The sequence below is a fragment of the Copidosoma floridanum genome, unplaced genomic scaffold (genome assembly GCF_036245765.1).
Source record: "Copidosoma floridanum isolate Cflo_tuat_1 unplaced genomic scaffold, Cflo_Japanese_pri ptg000020l, whole genome shotgun sequence".
NCBI classification, from domain to species: Eukaryota; Metazoa; Arthropoda; class Insecta; order Hymenoptera; family Encyrtidae; genus Copidosoma; species Copidosoma floridanum.
This window is the reverse complement of record NW_028321897.1, coordinates 27,006,038-27,030,855: the sequence shown is the minus strand read 5'-3', so window position 1 is coordinate 27,030,855 and position 24,818 is coordinate 27,006,038. Positions and strand designations below refer to the sequence as shown.

General features: G+C 31.8%; 1 protein-coding gene across 1 annotated transcript in view; it reads right to left on the bottom strand.

Annotated features, from left to right (window-relative positions):
• Positions 1 to 506: 506 nt before the first annotated feature.
• emp (epithelial membrane protein) overlaps positions 507 to 24,818 on the bottom strand; it is a 469,800-nt gene continuing 445,488 nt past the window's right edge. Inside the window, exon 6 of the mRNA XM_089593788.1 lies at positions 507 to 844. Within this exon, the coding sequence (XP_089449914.1) occupies positions 575 to 844 (270 nt within the window). The 3' untranslated portion in view covers positions 507 to 574. The remainder of the gene's footprint in view (positions 845 to 24,818) is intronic.

Below are 24,818 nucleotides of genomic sequence, written 5' to 3'. Positions count from 1 at the left end.
CAAAATGTGATACATATGCCGTTAGTTAGTATGCATGTAAAACACATGACTTTTCCACCCTAGAAAACCACATGTTTTACGCAATTCTTGTATCAGAAGTTGAGAAACTTGGGAAGCCTACGTCTGCCTTTCTTTAGCGTACATGTTGCACATCCAGACTCTACGTTATTTTTACACAAGCTCACCAATGACAGTATACTTACGTCAAATTGTGTCAAACTTACTTAGGTGACTATCACCATAGTAATGAAGAAGACGGTATCAAATTATTATGTTTTTAATTATCATAAGTTGGAGTGTAGTAAACAATTATAGTAGAATAATACAGTGTTATGAAATTAATTAATTCTATGTCATTTCTCTATAGATTGAGGATTTCCAAACACTTATCATAGAAAAATGCCTTAAAAAATTTTAACAATACTCAAAAAGAGAAAAAAATTACATTTAAACCTAAGTATAACTACAGCAGTTAAAAAAATAGTTAGTTTTGGTATTTTAATATCTTAGTAATTAAATAAAGTTTAATTTTTTCATATCTACATAAGTTTTCATTCTAAAAATAAAAATAATGTTATTTATAACCACTTAATTTTTTATCAGGTGGACTTTGTGTAGCTGTTTTTAAACTATTTTCGTCTTTAACAGACCTAATTGGTAGTGGATTGCTTAAATGAAGTTTTTCTTGTCGACTGGCAGCCCGTGTTAAGCAAGCAAGTGCACCAATAAGTACAAAAAAGCCGATGATTGCGAGACCTCCAGAGATAGTAGTTCGAGCAATTGGAGGTAAATCTATAGCCAATCTCATTAGTGATGTAACATCGTTAGGTAATTGGTCAATGCCCTGTAATAAAAAAAATTCTTTTTTATTGGTTGATTAACATACAATATTACATCTTTTGTTTTATTTTTAGTTTGTAAGTGGTTGTAATTACATTGTGGTTAATACATAAAAAAACATGAGGTTAAATGTATCCGTGAGTACAATGAAGCCAGTAGTTTACGATGTCTACTACTTAACTATTAGTAAGGTTGTTGCGAATAACTAACCAAATAATAAATGATTTGACACAGAAATTGAGAATTTCACAGAACAAGACATTTTCTCACTATTGGTCAGTGTATTTTCTCGCAAAGATTAAGCGTAATTTGGGAGCAAGCCAATATAACAGTATTATATTAGGATTAAAAATAAAAATGTTTAAAAGCGAGATCTGAAGGTAAGTTCTGTAAATTGATTTCAATATGTATATATATATATATGTGTGTTCGCAAAAATTTTCGCCAGCTTACCATCTTGTGTGCTACACATGGTCACCTATGTAACGATTAAAACTTGTACCTTGTCTTTATTACTGTATAGTCCGAAACGTCGAATGTTATTTATTTCAATAAATACTTGATATCATTACTACTTGAAGCATTATTTTTAACATTTATCATCAGCTATTACCTGAGTCTGATAAAAATTAAACTTTTATAAATAATACAGATAAAATATAATAAGATCTTATTATTATGTTTACAAATTGACCAATCCGTCCCTATTTGTGCACCTCAATATTTTTGTTACTCTGTGAAAATCTAAGAAGATTTTTGATTTCTTATGTTTTTAGCATTACCTTTAAGTTAAGGAGCCTGCACGAAAGACTTATATACTTAAAAAGAAGGATACTGACGGAAGAAAGAACTAGGGAGGTAGAGACTAGGAATATAAGATACATAAGAACCCTGAAATCTAAATACAATACAATACACAATATCAATGACCTCGACTTATAGGAGGATGACGATTCATAGGTGACATCAAAATTGAACCAACAAGATCCATGGCACCTGCAGCAGATGTAGATCATTCATCAGTGTTGACAAATATCAGTATTATTCATTATACGCTATTCAAAACTAAGATCATTTGTTACAAACTGTTTACAATATACTATGACCAATAATATGAAGGTTGATTCAGTAAACAGTTGCATCCACTTAAAGATGTATAGGTTTTGACAAAAATTAAACTGTTAAGCGTGAACAAGATATACTGCATTATAATAATCAATAACTTAAATATTTCAAACAGTATTCTGTATAAATAATCTCCTTTGTGCTAGTCACAAGATAACAATTAATAAAACGTTAACGGTACAGCTGTTCAAGAGATTGACAATAATCAGTGTGTTAATGTGCCACAGAAATGACAAATAGAGCCATGAATAATTTCACAAGCGCCTTAAGTCTGGTTACTTTGAGCACTAAAGTTCAATTACATAATAAATAAAGTAATCAATTAATTGCATTAACACAAATAATTCAGTGTGCGTGTGGACTTTCTAACTTATAAAAAAAACAACAATAATAACAAAAATCTCTAATGACGTGATTTCATCAGCTTACTTGCCACACTGTCAGTAAATACATTAATAATTAAGTAATAACGCGTTCTTAACAGGTAACTCAGTGCACTTTCATGCCACTTATGTAATTAATGAAGATTTTTTTTCATAGAAATTCCAGAGTTTTTTTCTTGCCTCACAGGTCTTCGGGCCTAAGTAAATGCGAGACAATGTTAGGGTGTTACGACTATAAGTAGGGATTAGTGGATCTAATGCAAGACAGGGATTGCTGGTCTTATCGGTGAAGAGTGGTCCCTGAAACATGGGGCTTCTCCAGGGATGCTTGTTAGCCTTAATTTGATACTTCAGCAGAGATCACTGCCTTAACTGGTGAGGAGTCGACATTTTTAACGATGGGGTTTTCTCCAAGGAAAGGCTTTACAGTGACAAAGTGAATCCAATGCACGATTGGTGTAGAGAGTGTCAGTTTGACTGGCAAGGTGCTTCACCGAAGACACATACTTTGTGTTCATATGATGTGATTAGGTATGCTATCAATAAGTTAGGAATTGGGTGCAACAATACACCCTCACTCATAGGTAGTAAGTTGGTGGCCCCAGCAACTAGGTCTATTGACGGTACAGCCTATTGGCTGTCGCGGTTATTCGTAGAAAAAAAAAAGAAAAACATACACGTACACATTTTGGATATTACTTGCAATCTATAAATATATGCGTTAAGAAAGACTATCCTATTATAAATATCGTAAATTTATTCTCTGAAATAAATAAACAAATAAACCTTATTCTAAAACTGTTTTATTGTTTTGTATGTAACAAGATTAATTTTTTTTCAAATACATACATTTAATTGGATATGATTTTAAGGTTCTTTTGAATGACGTCTGCATACTTATACTATACTATGAGAGTATATATTACAAACAAGTAATATCTACTTATATACGTACATGTGTATGTTAAATTATTTTTAAAACTTTTAGAAAAAATTAATTACGAAAATCTAATCTGAAAAAATGACGAGGAAGTTATATCTCATTGTGATTTAACATTAACATAGATTTAGAAATACACTTTTATGTATGGTATACACATTTGTAAGATTTAGGGTCCATAAAAGTTAGTCGGATATTAGAGTGGCTTCAAAAAATGGTGTGGGGGTAGTGAAAGATGTGGTGTCTGTGGACATTTTTAAAAATAATTTATAACGTGCACACACCTTATGACACGTGAAAGATAGGTTACGTGCTTAGTACAAGCATGGGGCTCTTGGTAGAATTGGGGGGATACATAATTTTTGTAATAAATAAAAAAAACAAATATATGTAATTGTATTACGTATGCGTGTGTCGTTATAAAAGGTTAACGAGTAAAGCTTTTCTATATTTATAAAACATTTTTATTTCATTTTGTGTTATATAGATTTTTGTTATGACTTAGATCTAACCCCAGCAGCCCTTTATTAACTCCACAACAACCCCTTCTCGCACACACATATCCACCTACTGCTGCCTGCACAAATATTTTTAATATTCACCACCCCCACTCCTTTACTACATTTTTCACCACCCTCACACCACTTTTGTGAAGCCAAACTAACACCTGAGTAACTTTTGTGAACCCTGACACGCACAAATGTGGTATACCTTACGTAAAATTTTATTTTGAAATTTACATTACTGTTAAATCACGATTAGACATAGCTTTCTTGTAACTTTTTGAAATTAAATTTTTTATGTACAATTTCTTTAAGAGTTTTGAAAACAAATTATAGTTTATATTGCATTAAAAAAAAAATTCATTTTGTAACGTATAAAAAAATGACACCGTCGTAACCAAAGGCTAATTTGTTTATTCATTTCATTATATAAACTTACGATATTTATAATCGCATAGTTTTTTTTAAAGCACATAATTATAGATTGCAAGTAATATCTGTAATGCGTACGTATTCCGGGGCCACCAACTTACCACCTATGAGTGAGGGTGTATTGTTGCACCCAATTCTTAACTTATTGATATTATATATTGACACGCTCTACATTAACGGTGCATCGGATCTACTTTGCCACTGTGAAGCCTTTCCGCGGAGAAGACTCCATATTAAAAGATGTCCACTTCTCACTGTTTAAGCCAGCGCTTTCTGTCAAAGCGTTGAATCAAGGCTGATTAGCATCTTCAAAGAATCCCCATGTTTCAGGGACCACTCTTCACTGATAAAACCAGCAATCCCTGTCTTGCATCAGGTCCACTAATCCCTACGTATAGCCCTGACACCTCAACATTGTCTCACATTTACTCAGGCCTGAAGACCTGTGAGGCAAGGAAAAAACTCTGGAATTTCTATGAAAAAAAGTTCCACAGAAAAACTCGCCCCAAAACAGCCAGGGTTGCATAGGAACTTATATGGTGACAACAGTTTTGGAAAAACCTTCACTCACTAACTCAGTCGACTTGGAATTGAACGTACGACCCTTAGAACAGTGTTGTATCACTAACAAGCACGCTTACCACTGAGCCAACGCCAGTCTGTAGCGTATGTTTAAGTTATCGTACCTGATAAACAATATAAGAAATATAAGAGCGCATACCATAAACAACACAAGAAATATAAGGAAAAATTTAATCTTTTTTTGCTACTTTAAATTGATGCATGTATTTGTATCATACCATATCAAGACATAAAAAAACATAATTTTGTACATGATGAATCCCTTGTTATGAAATTTAAAGCTCAGAGCACCAAGAACGTTATAATTGCATGTAAATTAAAATTAAAATGATAAAAACTGATTTATGATCGTACTAGAAGTGATAAATAAAAATAACAAGAAAATGACTGAGTTGTTCCTAATTTTTATATGTTTATTATTGTTTGCACTCACTACATATTAAGTATTAAAGCGTATAATTTTAAAACCCTAATACAGTTTTGGATATGTATAACTTATTTCATTAAAAATGAAAATTTGGAAAACGAAATCATAATTTTTGTTTATAATAAATACAAATTATTCATGGATGTTGGTTTTTTAATTTTAAAATGCCATTCACAGAAAACACAAAAAACGTTTTACTATATTACAGTATCTCTCTGCAAATCCTTTCCTAGCTCTAACTTTTTGTAAATATTGTTTGAGTACTTACACAGTAAGAAAGTATTATATAACTATCTGTAAAAGAGTATTATACAAATAAACGTGTTTTCTAGTACAAACCGATTTCTTATTATACCCCTACTGAAAGTAAGACTTTGTTTTCCTATTCTTAAAAAGCAAAGTACAACGTTCCTCCTGGGTAGAAAATTGCATTTACTGCTTTTAAGAAAAGTATATTGATATCTTCTGCACAGTTGCTATTCTCATCATCGTTTTGGGTAACTACTTACACCTAGAAAGAAATTTTACACTTTTTTTTCCTTGGTGCATTACTACTTTTTGTTTACAGTAGTGGGAAAGAAAAAATATTCATACACACTCATCTGGCTATTCCTTTGTTAAAGTAGGATTCACCCGGTGTACCTACTAACTAAAAATTAACCTCCCTAAATGAGATAGGTCCATTAGAACTTATCCCCTAGAGGACAAAAGGGGCCTGCCAAAAGAAGGAAGATAAAAAATATCGAAGAAATTTAAAGGGCGGCTCGCTATCAACAAGATGAGAGGAGAGGCACTTATCTAGCACGCATCTGGGCAAAACTCGAATATTGGCTGGCGTTGGAACAAAAATAGAAAAACTTAAATAATGCTCCTATTGTATGTGCATGTAATGTGGAGTTCACTGTATATTGTGGGTTTGGGGGCATAACTTTCGTTGGAAAATTAATGTCAATGTTATAATCAGATTTTTTATCATTTTTATATTTTGTCTTATCAACACTTTAAAAAGTGTTAGTCTCTTATGAATTGTTCCTCCAACGAAGTTTTAAATTTTGTTATTTAAGAATCATGTGTGTTTAATATGTGATATTTAAGCAACAATATTCTAATTGGAATGAAACTTCAAACGAAATATTGTTTAACATAGATTTTTTTTGTAAACAGTTTTTTTTGGATATAGTGTGACTTTTAATTACCATTTTCAATTTTAAATAATGGTTTTAGGAATTTAACAATGTATAAGTGATGATTAACTTTTAATTAAAAATTTGTTAATAATGGACATACATGTGAACATTTGTAAGTTCTTTTCTCATTATTTATTTTAACCACGGAAATAATTCGTCCAAAGTAATGCCCTTAAGCAGTTTGTTCGTTTTCAAAAGGTGCATTACCATCGCATAAGTCTCAAAAAGTTTGGGTAACTATATATAAATTTTTTTAAATAATTTTTGCAGCTTTATTTTTAATAATTAAATCAAAGTCCTGATTTTTTTTTTAACTATAGTTCTATGAATGTACATTTAACATTGTGTAATTTTTGTCGTAGTTCAGAGGTTTTGACTTGTCATTCCCTAAAAAAGTAAAATGACAGTAATACTAGTCAGTGTGATAGACCAAAGTTTTTTTGATCGTCATAAAATATTGAATAGTTTTTTTGTACAATAATAACCATAAAATACAAATGAGACTTCGAACTCTAACTTTTGAAGCTCAACATTGCATTTTTTAATAAAGAAAATTTGTACTAGTAGCAAAATTACGAAAATAATATTGAACTATTTGGATAAAACTCTCAAAACTTTGAAGTTAACATATTACAAAATTTGAACTGGTCATAGGGTATTTGATAGCAACATTACACATAAAAATTTAAACCTTATAACATTCATTTCTGAGCCTCAGAAAAATATCTAATACAGTATTTCTGATGACGTCGATAGTCTAATTTTTTGATATCATCTAAATTTTTTTAAGTTGAAGCACACCAGTTTTTTTTAAACTGTCATGCTTGGCAGTGCAATGCTTTACAGAGTCACAGAAAGTCTTACAATCTTAGTATTTTACATGTATAGGCCCACGTGAGCGTGGTGAGTAAACGTAAGTGTTGCGTGGTGACCGTAACGAAAAAGCATAACGAAAAATATAGATATACATTGCGTACATAGTATACTGTACAGGAGAGTGTGCGAATAAGAGAGTAAAAGGAATCGAAGAACACGGCCGATCTTCGGTTAAACTTGGCTTGGCTCGGCTCTCTGTCTCTTTTTCCTCTCTTGTTTGTAAAGTACTAACCGCATTATTATAGCTATATAGAAAAGTATATAATAATTAGATATTATATTTGTATTGTATTATGCAAGTCGTATAATACATATACGTTCGCATTTATATCTTCTAATATTATATAGTTATCTCGGTGGGGCATTCCACACAACCCTCCACAGCCCCCCATTCACCCACCACTGCCCCCTCCCACAAAATAAGGTAAAAACCTGTCATTCTTCCTCTTATTTTGACATATCGCAGTTTTTTCCGAAACCCCCCACTGCCCCCCACAGCCCCCCCGCGCATTTTTTCGTGACAATTCTCCAATTCACACAGTTCGGATTGTGCATCAATGGTACCAAGATCACCCAAGACTAGTACAGCTGCCACGTTCACCTACTTCTCCCGATCTTAACTAGATCAAGAATATATGGCCCATCATGACTCAAGAGTGGTATCCAAGCCAGATTAGAAATAATCAGGATCTTTTAGATAGATGCAGAAATTCATGGACTGCGCTGCAAAATAAGCTTAATTTATTTTTGAATCTCAGCAACTCCATGAATGACAGGATAGAAGGGATCGTTAAAGCTAATAGCTTACATATACATTATAAGATTTATTTTTATTGACACATAAACATTAGTCACAGTTTATTTTACCTAGTTTAACAGTGTTCACTTATTTTAGATATTTTTTTGTAAATTTATTATACTTTTTTTTTTTTTGTCTATAAAATGTCAATAAAACTTGTGTCTTAATGAACTTGGCTTCTTTATATCCTTTACAAAGAAGAAAACCACTATTTCTCGTATAACTGGTGTGGTCGAACAAATTGGTTAATACCTAAGTACTTAACAAGTAGTCTCCAGTATACCAAACCACTCTTGGATCACATAATGCTGCTGTCCCTTCAACAAGAATCAGCCTATTATTAAAGTAAATTGATTATAAATTATAGTAAAGTCCATTGTTGTAAAAACTGGTCCATGCTGCGAAGGAATATCTAGTTGAATGTAAACTTTAGTTAAGACTTGTCGAGGAATTCAGTTTATCCAAGTGTCATCTTTGGGACTATTTTGAATTAAATGCAATCATCAACAATTAACACTTCTGCTGGGGCAGCGATTACTTCAGATGGCTGTATGGTTCTTGAGAAATGAGGTGGCATCTGAATGAAAACCTCGTCAACAAACAATCCGTCTTCTGGAAAGTAAGCCCATAGATTAAGGTATTAGCTGAAAACACATGTAAGCTACAAAAATAAAAAAACAATATTCCTACAAAGAAATGGTTCTAAGGCTCATACATTTTTATAAAACATAATTTTACACAAAAATACTCATCTGAAAATATGCTGTCTTCATCCTTTCTTCTAGGTAAATAAGAAACCATTCCAATCACAAACAGGTATGAGACCTAGAGTTAACTTTTTTATCTATGAACTACTTCAATTGCAATGGTATTTTCAAATCATATTTTTTTAAACAAAAATGCATTCCACAACATGACCTACCGATACAGAGTATAATCATTCTATGTATTACTTTTACATCGCTTTTTTTTCCTTTTTAAGATAAATCAATATCCATTCAAAACATAAAATAGATATAAATTTGGTATTTTTCTACACCTTTACTGCCAACAAACACTCCTCATTGCTATAGCAGACAGCAGAGCACATATAGAGTTTGTTATCCGAAGACAGAAACCTATGTATCACAAGAGGATATCTCCGATGCCTTTTTTATCGACAGAGGCTGCTGTCAGCGCTGTTACCTTCCTAACGAAAATTAACGTCAGTGTCACTCAACCTACGGAACCCTAGATCGACATATCTGAGAATATCTTTCCGTTGGGTGCGACCCACACCTGCTTTTTTGTGTAATTATAATTATGAAAAAAGTAATTAGTAGCGCTGCATACCTTGTTGTATCACCTTATAATCGATACTCAAAAATAATAATAAACATACTTAAGTGTATAAATAATCGTTACAATAAGAAGAGTTAAGGTTAATATTATTGCAGTTAATTCTAATAAGAATGATAATATTAGCTTCTATTAGGTTGGTCTTACGGCTTTAATAATTATTAGAAAAGAAGTGCATGATATTTTTTAAGTTTTATAGAATTTGAGCTCAAAAACTATATTGTCAAGTAAGAGCTTCGATGGCTAAGTGGTTAGCGTCGTATTTCCTTCGAGCCGAAGAAACTCTAGGAATTGTAAGTTCGAATCTCATCGAAAATTATTGAAATTTTTTTCTCCTTTTTTCTTTTTTTTTTTTTAAGGAATGAATCCAAATCACCACTAATTCAATTTTTTGAAATAAATAGACCATTTTTCTAGAGACACCTGGATCTCCAGGGGCTTTCTTTTTGAACGCAAAGCCAATACCTGGCCAGTTCATTGGGTTAAGCTACTGTCAATCTTTAAAAGTAGGGTGGATGGATCTAGTCGTCTAAGGGGAACTTTGCAAGGGGCCAGCACAAAAGACTCGCATACTTGGGGAAAGGGATGCTAATTATGGGAAAAGAATAAGGGAGGTAAGAATAAGGGACATAAAAAACGTTAAATTCTGTACTGAATACATGTGAAATCTAAGTATTCATACACTTATATACTCGTTCATAGAAAAGTCATCAGATTCTTAGGTTAGTAATTTCTCACAGTTAATAACCTTACAAAATTTATTGAAAACAAGAAAAATCCTTGTAAAAGCTGTTGGCAGATGACTATCAAGGCTCGTTATAAAAAAGTCTTACATGCATATTAATGAACTAGAAAAGAATTTCTTTCCGTTTCAGTGTCGTATTGTAATCGTCAAGTGTGCTTAACAGGCATTAATTATGGTGCAAAACAATGACATCATAGAAATCTACTTACTAGTTAGGTCTGAGGGACTGGATACCTCTGAGGTCACTGTTTGGTGCCAGTGGTTGGGATCTGGGGTGAGTGTTTGGTCATGCTGTTGAAGGGGGAGTGGCAGAGAGGAAGTAGAGGGTCCCCTAGCTGGGGAATTCCTATAGTGATTTACTTTGACTAGTGATTTTAATTGACTTTTATAGTGATCCTGCCTCCCTTGCATATTTGATATCGGTGGAAGGTGGTGTCCAAGACATATGGTAGTTCTTTTGTTTATTGATGGAGGAGAAAAAGAAGCGCTGGAGTATCACGACAGTAGATCTATGTAAGAGGTATGTTTGAGAGGGGTGTTCATACCAACCGAAAATTATATGCTCCTTACTTGAGGTTATTATCCTCTAGCACCAGATCTAGTTGTAGTGTGAGAAAATCAGGATCTCAGAAGAGAAAGAGAGCTATTTTTTGTTTTATAGTTTCCGTGAAAAAAACTGTTGGTTTTAGCGATAGTACACTGTGAGGGAAAAGGGCCAAAATAACGCTTCTAACCAAAAGAAAGAGGGTTGAGAAATAAGATAAGATGTATTAAGTAGATAAAAGAAATTATGGGAAATATCGGAGTCAAACGGCTATAAAATTTCTTGATTACGAGGAAAACTCTAATATATGAAGGGGGTGAGGGATGGAAAGTCATATGTAATGCAGTATGCCCTTAGAGAAGCTATACAGATTACTGTTTATGGGATGCAGTTCTGTATGATTGTATTAGAGTAAGTTGTCTTGGGAAAAATAGACATAAAAAAAAAAAACTAAAAATTAGAAATATTTAAGTTATAAATGAAAAAAAATTTATTTATATCTTCCTGTACATAAAAATTATTCATTCCGCAACTTGGACCCTACTTCCTTTACAAATATTTTTACGCACATATTTGTTAACTTCAAGAAAACAATTTCAAAAAAATGTTGCAAAAATACGTTGTCGGTAGGAGACAGTAACTTTTCTTTTACAATTTCTTTAAATTGACACGAATTTTTCTGTACAACATCTTGTATTATTGAGTCATTAATTTTTTCAGCTGTATCAGTACTCTTTGGCAATCAAACTATTTATTAGGTAATTGAATTTTTACATTTATTGGCTAATATCGTAACACGTTCAATACAATGAAGTCTCTCATCCACACACACACTTGCAGCTGCGAGTCCACAAAAACTTGGTGTCTGCATCACTACCGTAGTACCATAGGGTTTCTTTTTTTTTGCACCCATTTTGCTTATTGTTGTCCTGGTAAAAATCGAATATAATCGATTTGGTTCCATAAGATATGCTAAACAACAACTCTATGTCACTAAAATGTATTTAATCTGAGACTTCGGTAGTCGTATTATTGAAATTATCTGAGATAACTGAAAAATAATTTTGCATTTCACTCCACGTTTTTGAACTAAGATTTAACCTTTTCGTGATTTCACTCCTGGATAAAAAAAATCAAAGTTTCAAACACTTGTTTGTCAAAATCATAGTATAATTGAAAAACGTTTCTTTTGTACAAAATTTGTTTACAGCATATGTAGAAGTTAACGTTTTCGTCTTCATGGGGCTTGCAAGAGTTCTTATTTTGAAGAAATGTATTCCTTTTACATCTTAAAACAACTGCCACCATTTCAATTTTTAAGTGTTACAAATATTTTCGGGTACTAAGCACCACCTTACACTGAACACTTGCGATGATAAAATGCATTATTTATGACTACTAGGGGGTGTGTAAACGTATCGATTGCTCAACTGCTGACACACTACTGAAGTAGGATCGGATAGTGGAATAAATGGGACTAACTGTTAATCAGATCTCACGCTCTATCCTTCTCCTGTCTCTCTCTCTCTTCTTCTATCCTCTTTAAATATATCACGTTTTTCTTTAACAGGATGGTTGTATGGAAACTGTCAGTTGTTGGGATCGAAAGTCATAACTCGTAGAATGTTACCGTTGCGTATCGAAGCCGTATGAGAGCTACACCGTATACATAAACTGACAACTAGCCGTCAAATTGTATCACTAGTAATCGCATATCAGTTTTTATTTTAGAGTTGTGAAAAATAAAACATTACTCTATGAAACAAGTGTCTGCAGATTTCTTACCAGTAAATGTCAAATTTTTACGAGCTCTCGAAATATCGTTAAAAACTGTACGAAAATTAAGAAACTGGCTTTACTCATTGCTTGCATAATTTTTACATACTCTCATCTTAGCATTTCTCTTACAGGTATGGTGAAAGAGGAGAAGATGCAGAGCTTTGCGAAAAAAGAGTGCATGGCTTTTTTTGAAATCAAAGTCAAATTCTTACGAGCTCTTAAAAAATCTGTTGAAAAAACTTTACGAAAATCAAGGGACTGGCATTACTCATTGTTTATGTAATTTTAATACTTTTCTCTCCTTGCGTTTTTCTTTAGAGTAGGGTATAAGAGAAGAAGACAGAGAGTTGGTAAGGAACTTGAGACTAAAAGGAAAAGTCAGTTTCTATCAGGTACTCGTAGCGAAAATAAATTTCTTTAGCCGTTGAAAAGAACTAGTGTGTTTATCATGAATCCAACGATTAGAAAATTTTGGGGAGTAGTATTGCAGTGTGTTATGTACGAATTCATGCTTCACGACGCGGTTGAATTGGAATATCCAGTGGATTATATTAGTAAGGTGCTACCAAATACATTAGTGCAAGAACTTAAAAATGTGCTGTGGAACTTATTGGGAGGGTTTATTTCTAACCACTAGACGAGTGTATCGTGTGATGTACGTATAAAAAATAGCGATATTGCTGTGGTTTTGGAAGCTGAAAGTTGACCACTCAAATTACGAAACGGTGTCTGTTTGAAACCATTAGTCGACTACTATGAAAAAAAAGTAAGTAAATTTTAAGACTTTGAATCAAAGTAATTCTAACAACAATATTTTTTACATAATTTTTTTGTTACTTATTTCAGTATATACGCTAGCCAAGCAAAACAATTTTTTTTCGTCGCCATCATCGATGCTAAGACCTGTGACTTCTACATACACCATTGAAAATAGGAAAAGAAACACTGAGAATGATGATGAATCAATGGCAGGTCCATCAGGAATATTTGCTATTTTGGAGCAAATAAAAGCACATAAATTTTCTCATTTAATAAATCGTTAAGAGTGTAAATCATTGTAAATATAGAATAAAAAAACCTTTTTTATATTGTTAGAGCTGACTGATTCAGAGTGAAGTGATTTGCAATAAGAAATAGAACAACAACAACAACAGCCTGAATGACATAAACAGCAGCAACAACAACAGCCTCAGCAACATTAGCAGCAGCAGCAGCAAAAACCGCATACGACACCAAAAACAAGTGAAGTGAGTAGAAAAATTTATTGCGGGTGTGACTACGATCGTGCTCTTGTGCAAAGAGGTGGTGGTGTTACTAACGTACAAGTAGAAAAAGTTGGTCCAGAGGATCATGGGCCAAAAAGTAGAGATTTCATTAATGTAATAAGCGATGTAGAAAAATATATCAAGGCGCTTAGATTAACAGGGCATTTGATTACGTTTAAGATGCTATCCTGAATAAAAACTTAGTAACGCTGGGTAAATTCAATGGTTGGTTAGCTTCCCCGATGAGAGAATTTGTAGGTATTACAAACCGTTATTTTCAACATTATTGTTTAGTAGGAGCGTCTTTAGAATTGGACGGATTGATGAACGGTGTTGTAGGTTTATACTATAGACTTCTTTACACCCTTACGGCCAAAGATTTTCTAAAACTGCTTGAAAGGATCGAACAGAGTAAGATAATTTTCGATGTTTTATAAAATATAATTGTTCAGGTAACATACGTTCAAGTGCCTCAAGGGATGAGTGCCTCCATACATGTTATAAAAAATTTTGAAAACAACGGAGTATTAGGTATTTAAAATAATAATAATTTATGTCTAGTGAGAGCTCTTATTTGTGGCGAGGTCTACACATTTAGAAATAATACTGATTAATATTAGAAACAGTGAAAAAACATAAAAAATTTAAAGAGCAAAAACGAAAAGTTGTAAAACTATTTAAGGATAGTGGTACATTTTAATAAGATACAGACACTTCTGGATATTTAGAAATTAAAAGGTTTCAAGAATATTAAAAAAAAAAAACAGAGCCATTCGCATTTTTGACTACTAAAACTTCAGGACTGGCACGGCCTTCATTTATGATGGGTCAAAAGATATGCCATTAAATTACAGTTCATTTATCAACATAATGTATTACAATAATATTAAGCATTATAATTAAATTTTAAACTAACCAGACCCGGGGCGCTTACTGGCCACTCTTATAAATAATTGAAATGATAAATAAAAATACAAGCACCTATAACCTAACAACTGGGGGTGCTTATTAGCCACTCTCATAAATAATTAAATCTTGAATAATAACGCAAGCACCTATCCTCGATGGGGTGCTCTCTGGCCACTCTCATAAATCATACAATCATGAATTATAACGCAAGCGACTATCATTCAATGACCCAGGGTGCTTACTGACGATTTTAATAAATAATGAAAATGCTAAGTAGTATTACAAGCACCAATTACTCAATGACCTGGGGCGCTTACTGGCCACTCTAATAAATAATTAAAATGATAAAAAGCCACACAAACGCCTACAGCAAATGACCCAGGACGCTCATAGGCCAGTCTAATAAATAATAAAATGTTGAATAATAACATAAGTGACTATCACTCGATGACCCAGGAGCTTACTGACCACTTAAATAAATAATTAAAATGTTAAATAATAACACAAGCACCTATCACTCAATGACCCGAGGTGCTTACTGGCCACTCTAACAAATAATTAAAATAATAAAAAATGACATAAGCGCCTATACTAAATGATCTGGGGAACTTATGGACCACTTTAACAAATAATAAAATGTTAAATAATAACACAAGCGCCTATCACCCAATGACCCGGGACTCTTACTGCCCACTCCAATAAATAATTAAAATAATAAAAAATGACATAAGCGCCTATACTAAATGACCTGGGGCACTTATGGACCACTTTAACAAATAACAAAATGTTAAATAATAACACAAGCGCCTATCACCCAATGACCCAGGGTGCTTACTGACTACTCTAATAAATCATAAAATCTTGAATATTAACGCAAGCGACTATCACTCAATGACCCCGGGGTGCTTACTGGCCACTCTTGTAAATAATTTAAATGTCAAATAATAACATGAGTGCCCATCACCCAATGACCTCGGGCGCTTACGGGCCACTCTAATAAATAATTAACTCTTAAGGAATAACGCAAGCGACTATCACCAAATGACCCGGAGTGCTTACTGGCCACTCTAATAAATGATTAAAATAATAAACAATGACACAAGCGCCTATGACCTAATAACAAATCAGCGATCAAAACAAATATGTTTTTCTGTTCACCGTGTAATGAAACATACAGACAAATAGTAAACCATTCGTGTCTTTTTGTTTGCACAGCATGTAATGCAAACACTAATTGTAATCATAATACTTCCAAAATGAAAAAGATTAAACGTGATGACTGTAGGCGTATTTTTTATAATAGAAAATGTTTTATTTAGAAATTACAAGCGTCCAGGGTCATATGCACGAAGAAAAACACACTAAGCAGCAAAAAGATCTTTATGCAATACCTTAAAAGTGAGCAGCTTTCGTACAAAATTTTATAACTTAGTGAAAGGAAATCACGATTGTAAAAAAAATTCTGTGGATGGTGTAAGACCATACATAATTTAAATGAATTGTGTATGATTCAAGCTGTGAAAGAGAAAAATTGTAAGAAAAAAAACTTTTTATTTTTTATGATTTTGAGACACGTCAGACCGAAACTTTGGACAATGCGGTAAAAACACGCATAAATGTACTGATTTTATGGATAGCTCAAATTCGATGTAATGATTGTATGGATTTAGAATCATTTATTTGTAAATTTTGTGGTGTAAAAAAATTAATTTTTCGGGGTAAGAAATGATTAAAAATGTTTGTTGAATTTGCTGTACGGAAAAAGAGAGAAGAGTAATATTTTTTTATTTTTATAGCACACAAAGCACTACTTCTTGATGCTTCATTTGTTTTAAAACATCTTGCTTCGGGAAACAAAACTCCTAACGTCATTTGAAATGGGCGAAATATCATACAAATGAACATTGGAAAAACCAAATTCATTGATAGTCTTAATTATTTACCAATGAAGTTAGCAGAGTTACCTAAAACCTTTAACTTGGCGGATAATTAAAAAGAAGGGTATTTGTTCCATCTCTTTACGACCAAAGAGAATTTTACTTTTAAAGGAACATATCCATCAATTAAATTTTTTTTACCATACACAATGGGTTCAAAAGAACGTCAAGAGTTTTACTTTGGTATGACCAAGTTATCAAGGAAAAAAAAATTCGGTATGGAGAAGGATTCAGTAGATAATTGTTTACAAAATGTTAAAATATTGTGTCAGACGTGTCCAGCTTATAGAAAAATCTTTCTACAAGTCGAAAAAGTTTATCCTTTCGTAGAAAGTTTCACGATTGCAAGCGTCTGCTCAGTTATATTCAGAACAAATTTTTTAAAAAACGACACAATAGAGATTCCTGAGAACGGATATACGTGCTCAGGCCAATTTAAAAAAAAAAAAAACAGATTTAATGGTTACTATGTTAGGAAAAAATTATAAATCCCGAAATAATCCATGCCGGACGTTTATTGGCAATCAATTAATGGAAGGACCAGTAGTCGATGGTTTCTGAAAACCTACAGCCAAAGAAAAAGATTCTAAGGGTTCAGTTTTTTAATTTCATTACAGTTGTTATTTTCATGGGTGTTCGCGTTGTTACCCGAATGAGTGAACGAAGAAACTTACAAATTTCGAAAGCTATTCAGAGCGTTATAAAAACACACTTAAAATGACCTCAAGAATAGAATATGGTTATAGTGTAATTGAGATGTGGCAAAGTGATTTCGACCAATATTTGAAAAAAAAAAAAATTAAAATTTTCTTGATTTCGTCAGAAATCACCCTATAGTACAAAATAATATTTTAAATACGAGAAATGCTTTTTATGGCAGTTGTACAAAAGACACTGTTACATGATATGACACTAAAGAAAATGAAAAAATAAATTATTTAGACGTATGCTCTTTAAAACTTTACATTTTCAAGACAGGAAAATTTCCTTTGAAACACCTTAAAACTTACGTTGCGGATGATTGCTTCATTTTGACAGGAATTAATTATGAGAATTTTAATGATAACGTCAAGGGTTTAGTAAAATGCATGATATTACTACTAACGAGTCTGTTTCATGCGGTACTTCCTACAAAAATGCATGGAAGACTACTTTTTGGTCTATGCAGGACGTGTATGGAAAAAGTATGCGAGAAAAAATGTCCTCACGATGTAAATGAGCGAGTGTGAAGAGGAACTAAGGTTTCTAAAAAAATAAAAAAAGCTTAATATAAGAATACAAGCTTATTGAAATGAATGTAATTTGGCAGTACGAAACTGCTCAGTATGACCCCATTTGGCGGAGTGGTTGTCTGTTTACAGAGTATACAGATACTTCTTTAAAAATTAAACAAGAGGCAAGTGGTTGACCTAGCAGTGTAGAAATAGAAGCAGAAGAAAACAATTTTATTATTCATTATAAAAATACAGAAAAAATAAAACTAGATAGAAAGGATATTTCAAAAAGTGCTGGCTTGCAATCTGTAGTCAAGTTTTGTTTAAATAGTTTTTGGGATAAATTTGGTCTACGGAAAAATCTTACAAAAACGGTCATAGTAAATGATTACAAATCCTTACTAAAGCTAATTTTTTATTAAGAAAGTTGCGTTAAACGTTGTCTTCCTACAAACGATAAAGTAATGTACGTTACATGAAGGTAAAAGGACAAAGCGGCACTTTCATCCCCCTGTAGAGATGTAACTAGAGCTGCTTACGATTAATGTAGCTGCAGCTCAAGCCCGATTAAAATTGTATTGATATTCCGAAAATTTAGGTGAAAGAGTGTTGTATTATGACACTGATTTGATTATATTTATAAGCAACACTAAAGAACCTAAGGAATATAAACCGCCAACAGAATCATTATTACTCGTAGACTAACTAATAGACAAGCTGAAGGAGTATGGTAAGGGCTCTTTTATAGAAGATTTTGTGTCCAGAAGACCAAAGTTTTATGGTTATTACGTACGTACTCCAACATGACGTATGTGAAGTAAAAGTTATTCGTATCAACTACCAAAATGAGTTAAAAATTAATTTTTATACAATTGCCTCTATAGTTAAAGAAAAATTTTAAAGTTATATGAGGATGAAGAAAATAAAAACAATTTTATAATTACACAAAACACGATGATAAGAAAAACTAACATGCATGACGTCATAACTCGCATCGAAAACAAAACGTGTGCATTTGTCTTACAAAAACGTGTTTTCGTTAATGAAAAATGCTCTTATCCATTCAGCTATAAAAAAGTTAAATAATTGTTAGATACGGTTTAAGTATTTATTCGTAATCTTTTATTATTTCCCTATGATTATACGCTGCCTTGCAGGTAATAAACAAAGGAGTCCATATTTGTTCATGTCAGTTCACACTAAATTGTAATCCGGATTGTAAGCACTACCCCGATTTTCAAAAATCTTTAGAGGGATTGACATGACCCAGTATGCTTCATAGTTTACACGAACTAAAAATAAAGAAAAAATAAATGAGCCTTATACATGGCTAAAATTAAAAAAAAAAATTAAAATAGAAGAGCTATATATTATTTAATGTAATTATCATTAGTAAAATGCGTAAAGCTGTATGTGGGTGAAATCAAAAAATTCTGTGACCAATTTTGAGTCAATGTCTCAGAGTTTGCTCAAAATTGAACTATACATACTTCCTATCATCTGATGAGTTAACTCATTAATGTTTAGCCAAAAATATCAAGTACAGCCATAGTTATGGACTGTTCCGTAAATTATGCGTTTTTTAAAAAATTTTTTATCATAGCTCTAATAATACTAAAAAAAATTTTTTGAAACCATATACCAACGTAAAAGTTCTTGCTCTTTTTAATAGCGATGTCTATTTTGTCCTATCTGCATAAATACTGTGAAAAAAATTGATGTTTTTGAAAAAAATTGATTTTTTAGTGTTATTTCATCAAGTAAGCTAAAATCTGAGTTCACCACCAAACAGAGCAGAAAATTTTACGTGGATAACAGTTATAAAAATGGGGATTTGCATTGGGACTCAGGTGAAAAAATTTAATTCCAAACGTTGAAAATCGTGGTATTCAAGTTTTTTTATCGAAACTAATTTTTTACCAAACAACAACTATTAAGCATTAATATTTTACATTTACAGAAAAGGCTATTTTTCCTTACACATTATAATCCATGATATGACCAAAATTACACATGAAAGGGTAATATTTATAATTAAATTTTGATAATGAGAAATAAGAGTTTTTTCATTTAGATTACAATTTTATTACTTTGATTCGAGTTTTAAATGGTTTTAACAATGAGATTTTTATTGTTTTTGCAGGGTATTAATGCGTGATAACTTAAAGTACCTTTTATAGTCTTGAGATTTAAGAATCTTGTTTCGAGAAAATTAGAGAAAGTCAAGTACTCGTCTTGTGGCACAAAAAAAATTTCAAAATTTTTCATCGTATCTTTAGCCTAATTATATAAGAAGAGGACGTTTAAAATAGTTTGATTTTTCAAACTAGCTCTTGATGCGTTGCACTTGATTCTTGCTCCTAATCCATCGAATAACCCTTTTCCGTGAGAGGTAGCAAAAAAGTGCTACTCTGCATGGATAGCAAAATCTTTATGATGAAATGATAGATTTTTAAAAGCATTCTTATTTTTGAACTGGAGCGTGGAGCGCCATCAGAAAAATAAAAAATCTTATCAATCCTTGTGAATGTACTCTTTAAATAACTGATTATTTTTGTTTGAAACATGTAGACAGCAACTTTACGTTACGTGTGAGACAGTCCAACATGAGAACTATGCTAATATTTTTCAGCTCGCTAGTTTGTTTGTAGTAAATAATCACTAGAAAAGTCATGAAGCACCAATTTTTCCAAACGTTCAATTAAGTTCTTTATAAAGTCTCCAATATTGCATATTATTTTCAGTATTGTACATCGTTTCTCAATACACAAAAATTTATATGAAATTTCAGTCATTGATGATTCATCAAAAACTTGTTGTAATTATTGTCTTAAATCGTCGATTGGTGGCAAATTTTAACATTTTTGAGAAAAACACTCTTCTGTCGGATCAATGCACACCAGTTTCAAGAGCAACTATTCGTATAGCGATTTCTTATCACCTGCATTGTTAATCCATTCGTTATTTTCGAGCAAAGAGAATAATTTCCTTCCTAAAAATAATAAGTAGTAAAAAATGAATAAAACCGTAAATTTTCTTTTAGTAATTGGAGCATGAATTGTTAACTAATTATTTTTTAAATAATATTAGAAATTTTCAATGGTATTCTACTTCAATTTTTTTTTCTTATAGTAATTTTTTATTCTTAAAACTAGTTTATGAAAAGTTCTTACTGTCCAATATTAATTTAACATGTTGATGATACTTCCAAACACACACTGTATGTGTGTCACAACTTCCAGCCAATACGCAATGTTAAGGTCTTAAAAGAGTGAATGATGTTAAACCAATTTTGTGATCAGGATATTCTGCTTTAAATTTTTCAAATAGTTCCTTCACATTCAACAATATTTACTTCTTTGGCACTAAATCCCTTGCTCCAGTTAAATCCTTAACAGATTTGACATCTTTTTTTTTTAGGTAATTGAAGAGAATCGTCTTCTCGTTCATAAAAATTAAGAGCACTTTGATCATTTCAATAGATTTTTCTGATTTTTCTGTTTTTTCATAAGAAGTATCAACATAAACGTTTTCTTTTAGCATTGCTTTCGTATTTTTAATGAAACTTAGTCCAACTTGAATAATTTCTCTAATCTTCGGTTTTCCCCATTTTTTTGACAAAATACTTAATAACAAATTAGTTCGTTTTCTAAAAGTAACAATAAAATAAAAATTAAAAATTTCTTAAATTACGAGTTTAAAATACATTAATTATTAGCATTAAAAATACATTTACTTGTCAGTTTCTGATTAGATAAGATCTTTATTTTTAATAATTCCATCAAAATTCTCTGCTTTTTCATCGTTTTCTAATTTAGGGTCAGCATCAAAATTAAAAAAAAAATTTTTTTCTCAGTAATGACTTCCTCGTACTTCCTTTTGACGTAAGACTTTTGATCACATTTGCAAAATTTTCATATTCATTTGTAAATAAAGTACATTGTGTAACTTGATGACAAGAGGGCGAGTAATATATGAGTGCGTTTTATTTTTACTTAAAACTTTTGTCACTTTACAACCTCTAAATAAGCGCGCAATCGAGTACTTATATTACGACTTCGAGGGATGACAATTTTATTTTTATGATAATAAAGCTTACTGATATTTTTGTACTGGAGACATATTCAAAGCATTTTCCATTGATTGCGTCAAGCATTTATAGGAAGATTGACTTTCGAGAGTTTGACTTTCATTGATGTTTTTTGTGATTGACTATCTAAGGATTCGCTCTTGATGGATTGAGCTTCAGATACTTTTTGACAAGCCGAGCATATAAAACTATTACCTAACGCTTCAGGAAACTGAATTCTCACATCATCAGTTACTTTTCTTAAATCAACCTCACTTGGATTGTCTCACATACATTAAGTTCTTTGTTTTAACAATTGCATATAATAACTCCAATACAGGTTAACTAGAGATAAGTTTACTTACAAGTTGATTCCCAAAATGGATTAAGACACCTTTTACGAGGAGGCATAATGTCAGAATAGCTTTTAAAGCTAACACTTATTTTTTAATGAAATAGCGCTATTTTCAATGTGGAAATAAGGATTCAGATAGAAGTAAACGGTAGAGTTGCATGTTACAGTACCTATACAGTGACGTTTGCTATGAGTCTGCAGAGCAAATTACCATGAAGCAAGAAAGGCACCTGCAATCAGTAAAGAGTACTACTGAAAAAACGTGGTTTTTTTTTAAAAAAGGTTAAAAAGTCTTTTTTTTTAATTTTAAAAAATGTATAAGTTTTTATTGTAAATTTTAAAATGGATTATGAAGTGTACAATTCTTCAAGAGAATGTATTTAAAAAATAATGCTTCAGATAGATGTAAAATATTAATACTCAATAGTTGTTGTTGTGTAAAAAATTAGTGCCCGATAAAAAAACTTGAATACCAAGATTTTTTGCGTTTGAAATTTAATTTTTACCTAAGTCCCAATGCAAATCCCCATTTTTTATAACTGTTTTTTACATAAAATTTCCCGCTTTTTCCGATAGTAAACTCAGATTTTAGCTTACTTGATGGGATAACACTAAAAAATTGATTTTTTTCACAGTATTTATACAAATGGAACAAAAAAGACATTGCTATTGGAAAGATCAAAAAATATCTCGTTGGTATACTGTTTCAAAAAATTTTTTTGGTATTATTAGAGCTATGATAAGAAATTTTTAAAAAACGCATAATTAACGGAACAAACCATAACTATGGCTGTACTTGATATTTTGGGGTAAAAACTGGTGAGTTAACTGAGCAGATGGTAGAAGGTATGTGGTTAAATTTAAAAAAAAATTTGGATACATCGATTAAAAATTGCTCACAGAATTGTTTGATTTTGCCCATGTATTACATGCAATTTGGATTTAAAGCGGTTTTACATGAAGAAAAAGTATCGTAAGAAAAGATAGGAAGTGGGTGGTATCATTATTTTAATAAATTTTTAAACATACACGCTTCGAATATTATAAACATTATTGAAGAAAACGAAATTGTGTCGATCAAATTTGGTATATCTAATAGATACCCAAAAGAGTTTTTAGGTTGGTTAATAGGGAGTTGTCCTATTCATAAGCTTACAACGACTGTCACGTTTATTGTGTAATTAATAAATGTCTCTATTGGATGAAAAGAAATGAAAAAGTATGTTTTTAAAGCAAAAAAAATTATAAGCAACAGACAAATATATTTAAAACGTTTTAGCTTTATTTATAATCTTTGAATACAAAATGTCAAGCAGTGTCTAGAAAGGGTGTATCAATTTATATGTAAATATGTGTGTTGATATAAAATTCATGTAATTAATAAATAATAAAACTCAAATGAGTACGAAAAATTTTATTTCCTTGCATAAACTATTCTTATAATATCATTTTTATAGTTTCGATTATTATTTTATGAATTTTTCCTTAACGAAAAAGAAGGTGACGATAATAGAAAAGGGACATAATGAGTTAAACTAACAGGTGAGTCATTTGGTGGTAAATTCCAGTAGAACTAACTGTTGCCGTATCAAATGCACATAGTATGGTATTCAAATGAATGGTTAATCCATTTATTGTATTACTGGTAAGAAAAACGTGAAATCTGTTATAAATTAATCCTTTGTTGATGAAAAAAGTCCTCAAAGTTCTACTTTTAGCTGCTCGACAAAAAAGCCTACTCGCTAGATCGTTCAAACGAGAATTATTTAACGGCGATATTGGTAAAATATTTCCTTACCCGCATAAAATTGCTTGAGGCGATAAACTCAAAAAATTTTGTTCTTACTCATAAATAACTAAATTACATTTTATCGCAGATTGCGATGTATCAAAAGATTTTCTGACATCAATCATTTTATATCTGTTTCCACCTTCTGCCATACAACGTCTCTATATATTACTACAACAACAGTGGTATGCAGTACATTCTCGACGTAATAGATGTTTTGAGTAAACTTTTGTGTGGTCAATCATTACGGGATAAAAGTTGCCGTGAAGTTACCTCAGCTTTTAAGAAAGTTCTTGACAATAAACACTATCAGTTTCCAAAAACAGTCGGAACAGATCGGGGAAAAGAATTTTTAGGAAGCAAGTTTCAACAGTTGTTAAAGCATAATGGATTTAAATTTTAGAGTGTTAGTACCCCTGACATTAAAGTGGTTGTAGTGGAGCGTTTCATACAAGCCCTTAAAAAATGTATGTAAATATATTTAACATATAAAAATACATACCACAACATCGATGTATTACAAGATTTATCTAATGGATACAATACATCACTTCACTCCACAATTGAGCTAGCACCCAGTACAGTAACTATACATAACGCACATGTTGCGAGAAAAAATTTAGTGAAGTCATGAAAAAAAAGCCCCCCTCCCTTAATAATCGCCACGTTGTCCAGTCTCTCTAGGCAAACCGCGAGCGAGTCAGTTGCAATCGAAGAGCGTTAGAACGAGCGTGACTCACTGCTTCGATCGGCATGTTTTTGATCTTTTTCGCACTGACC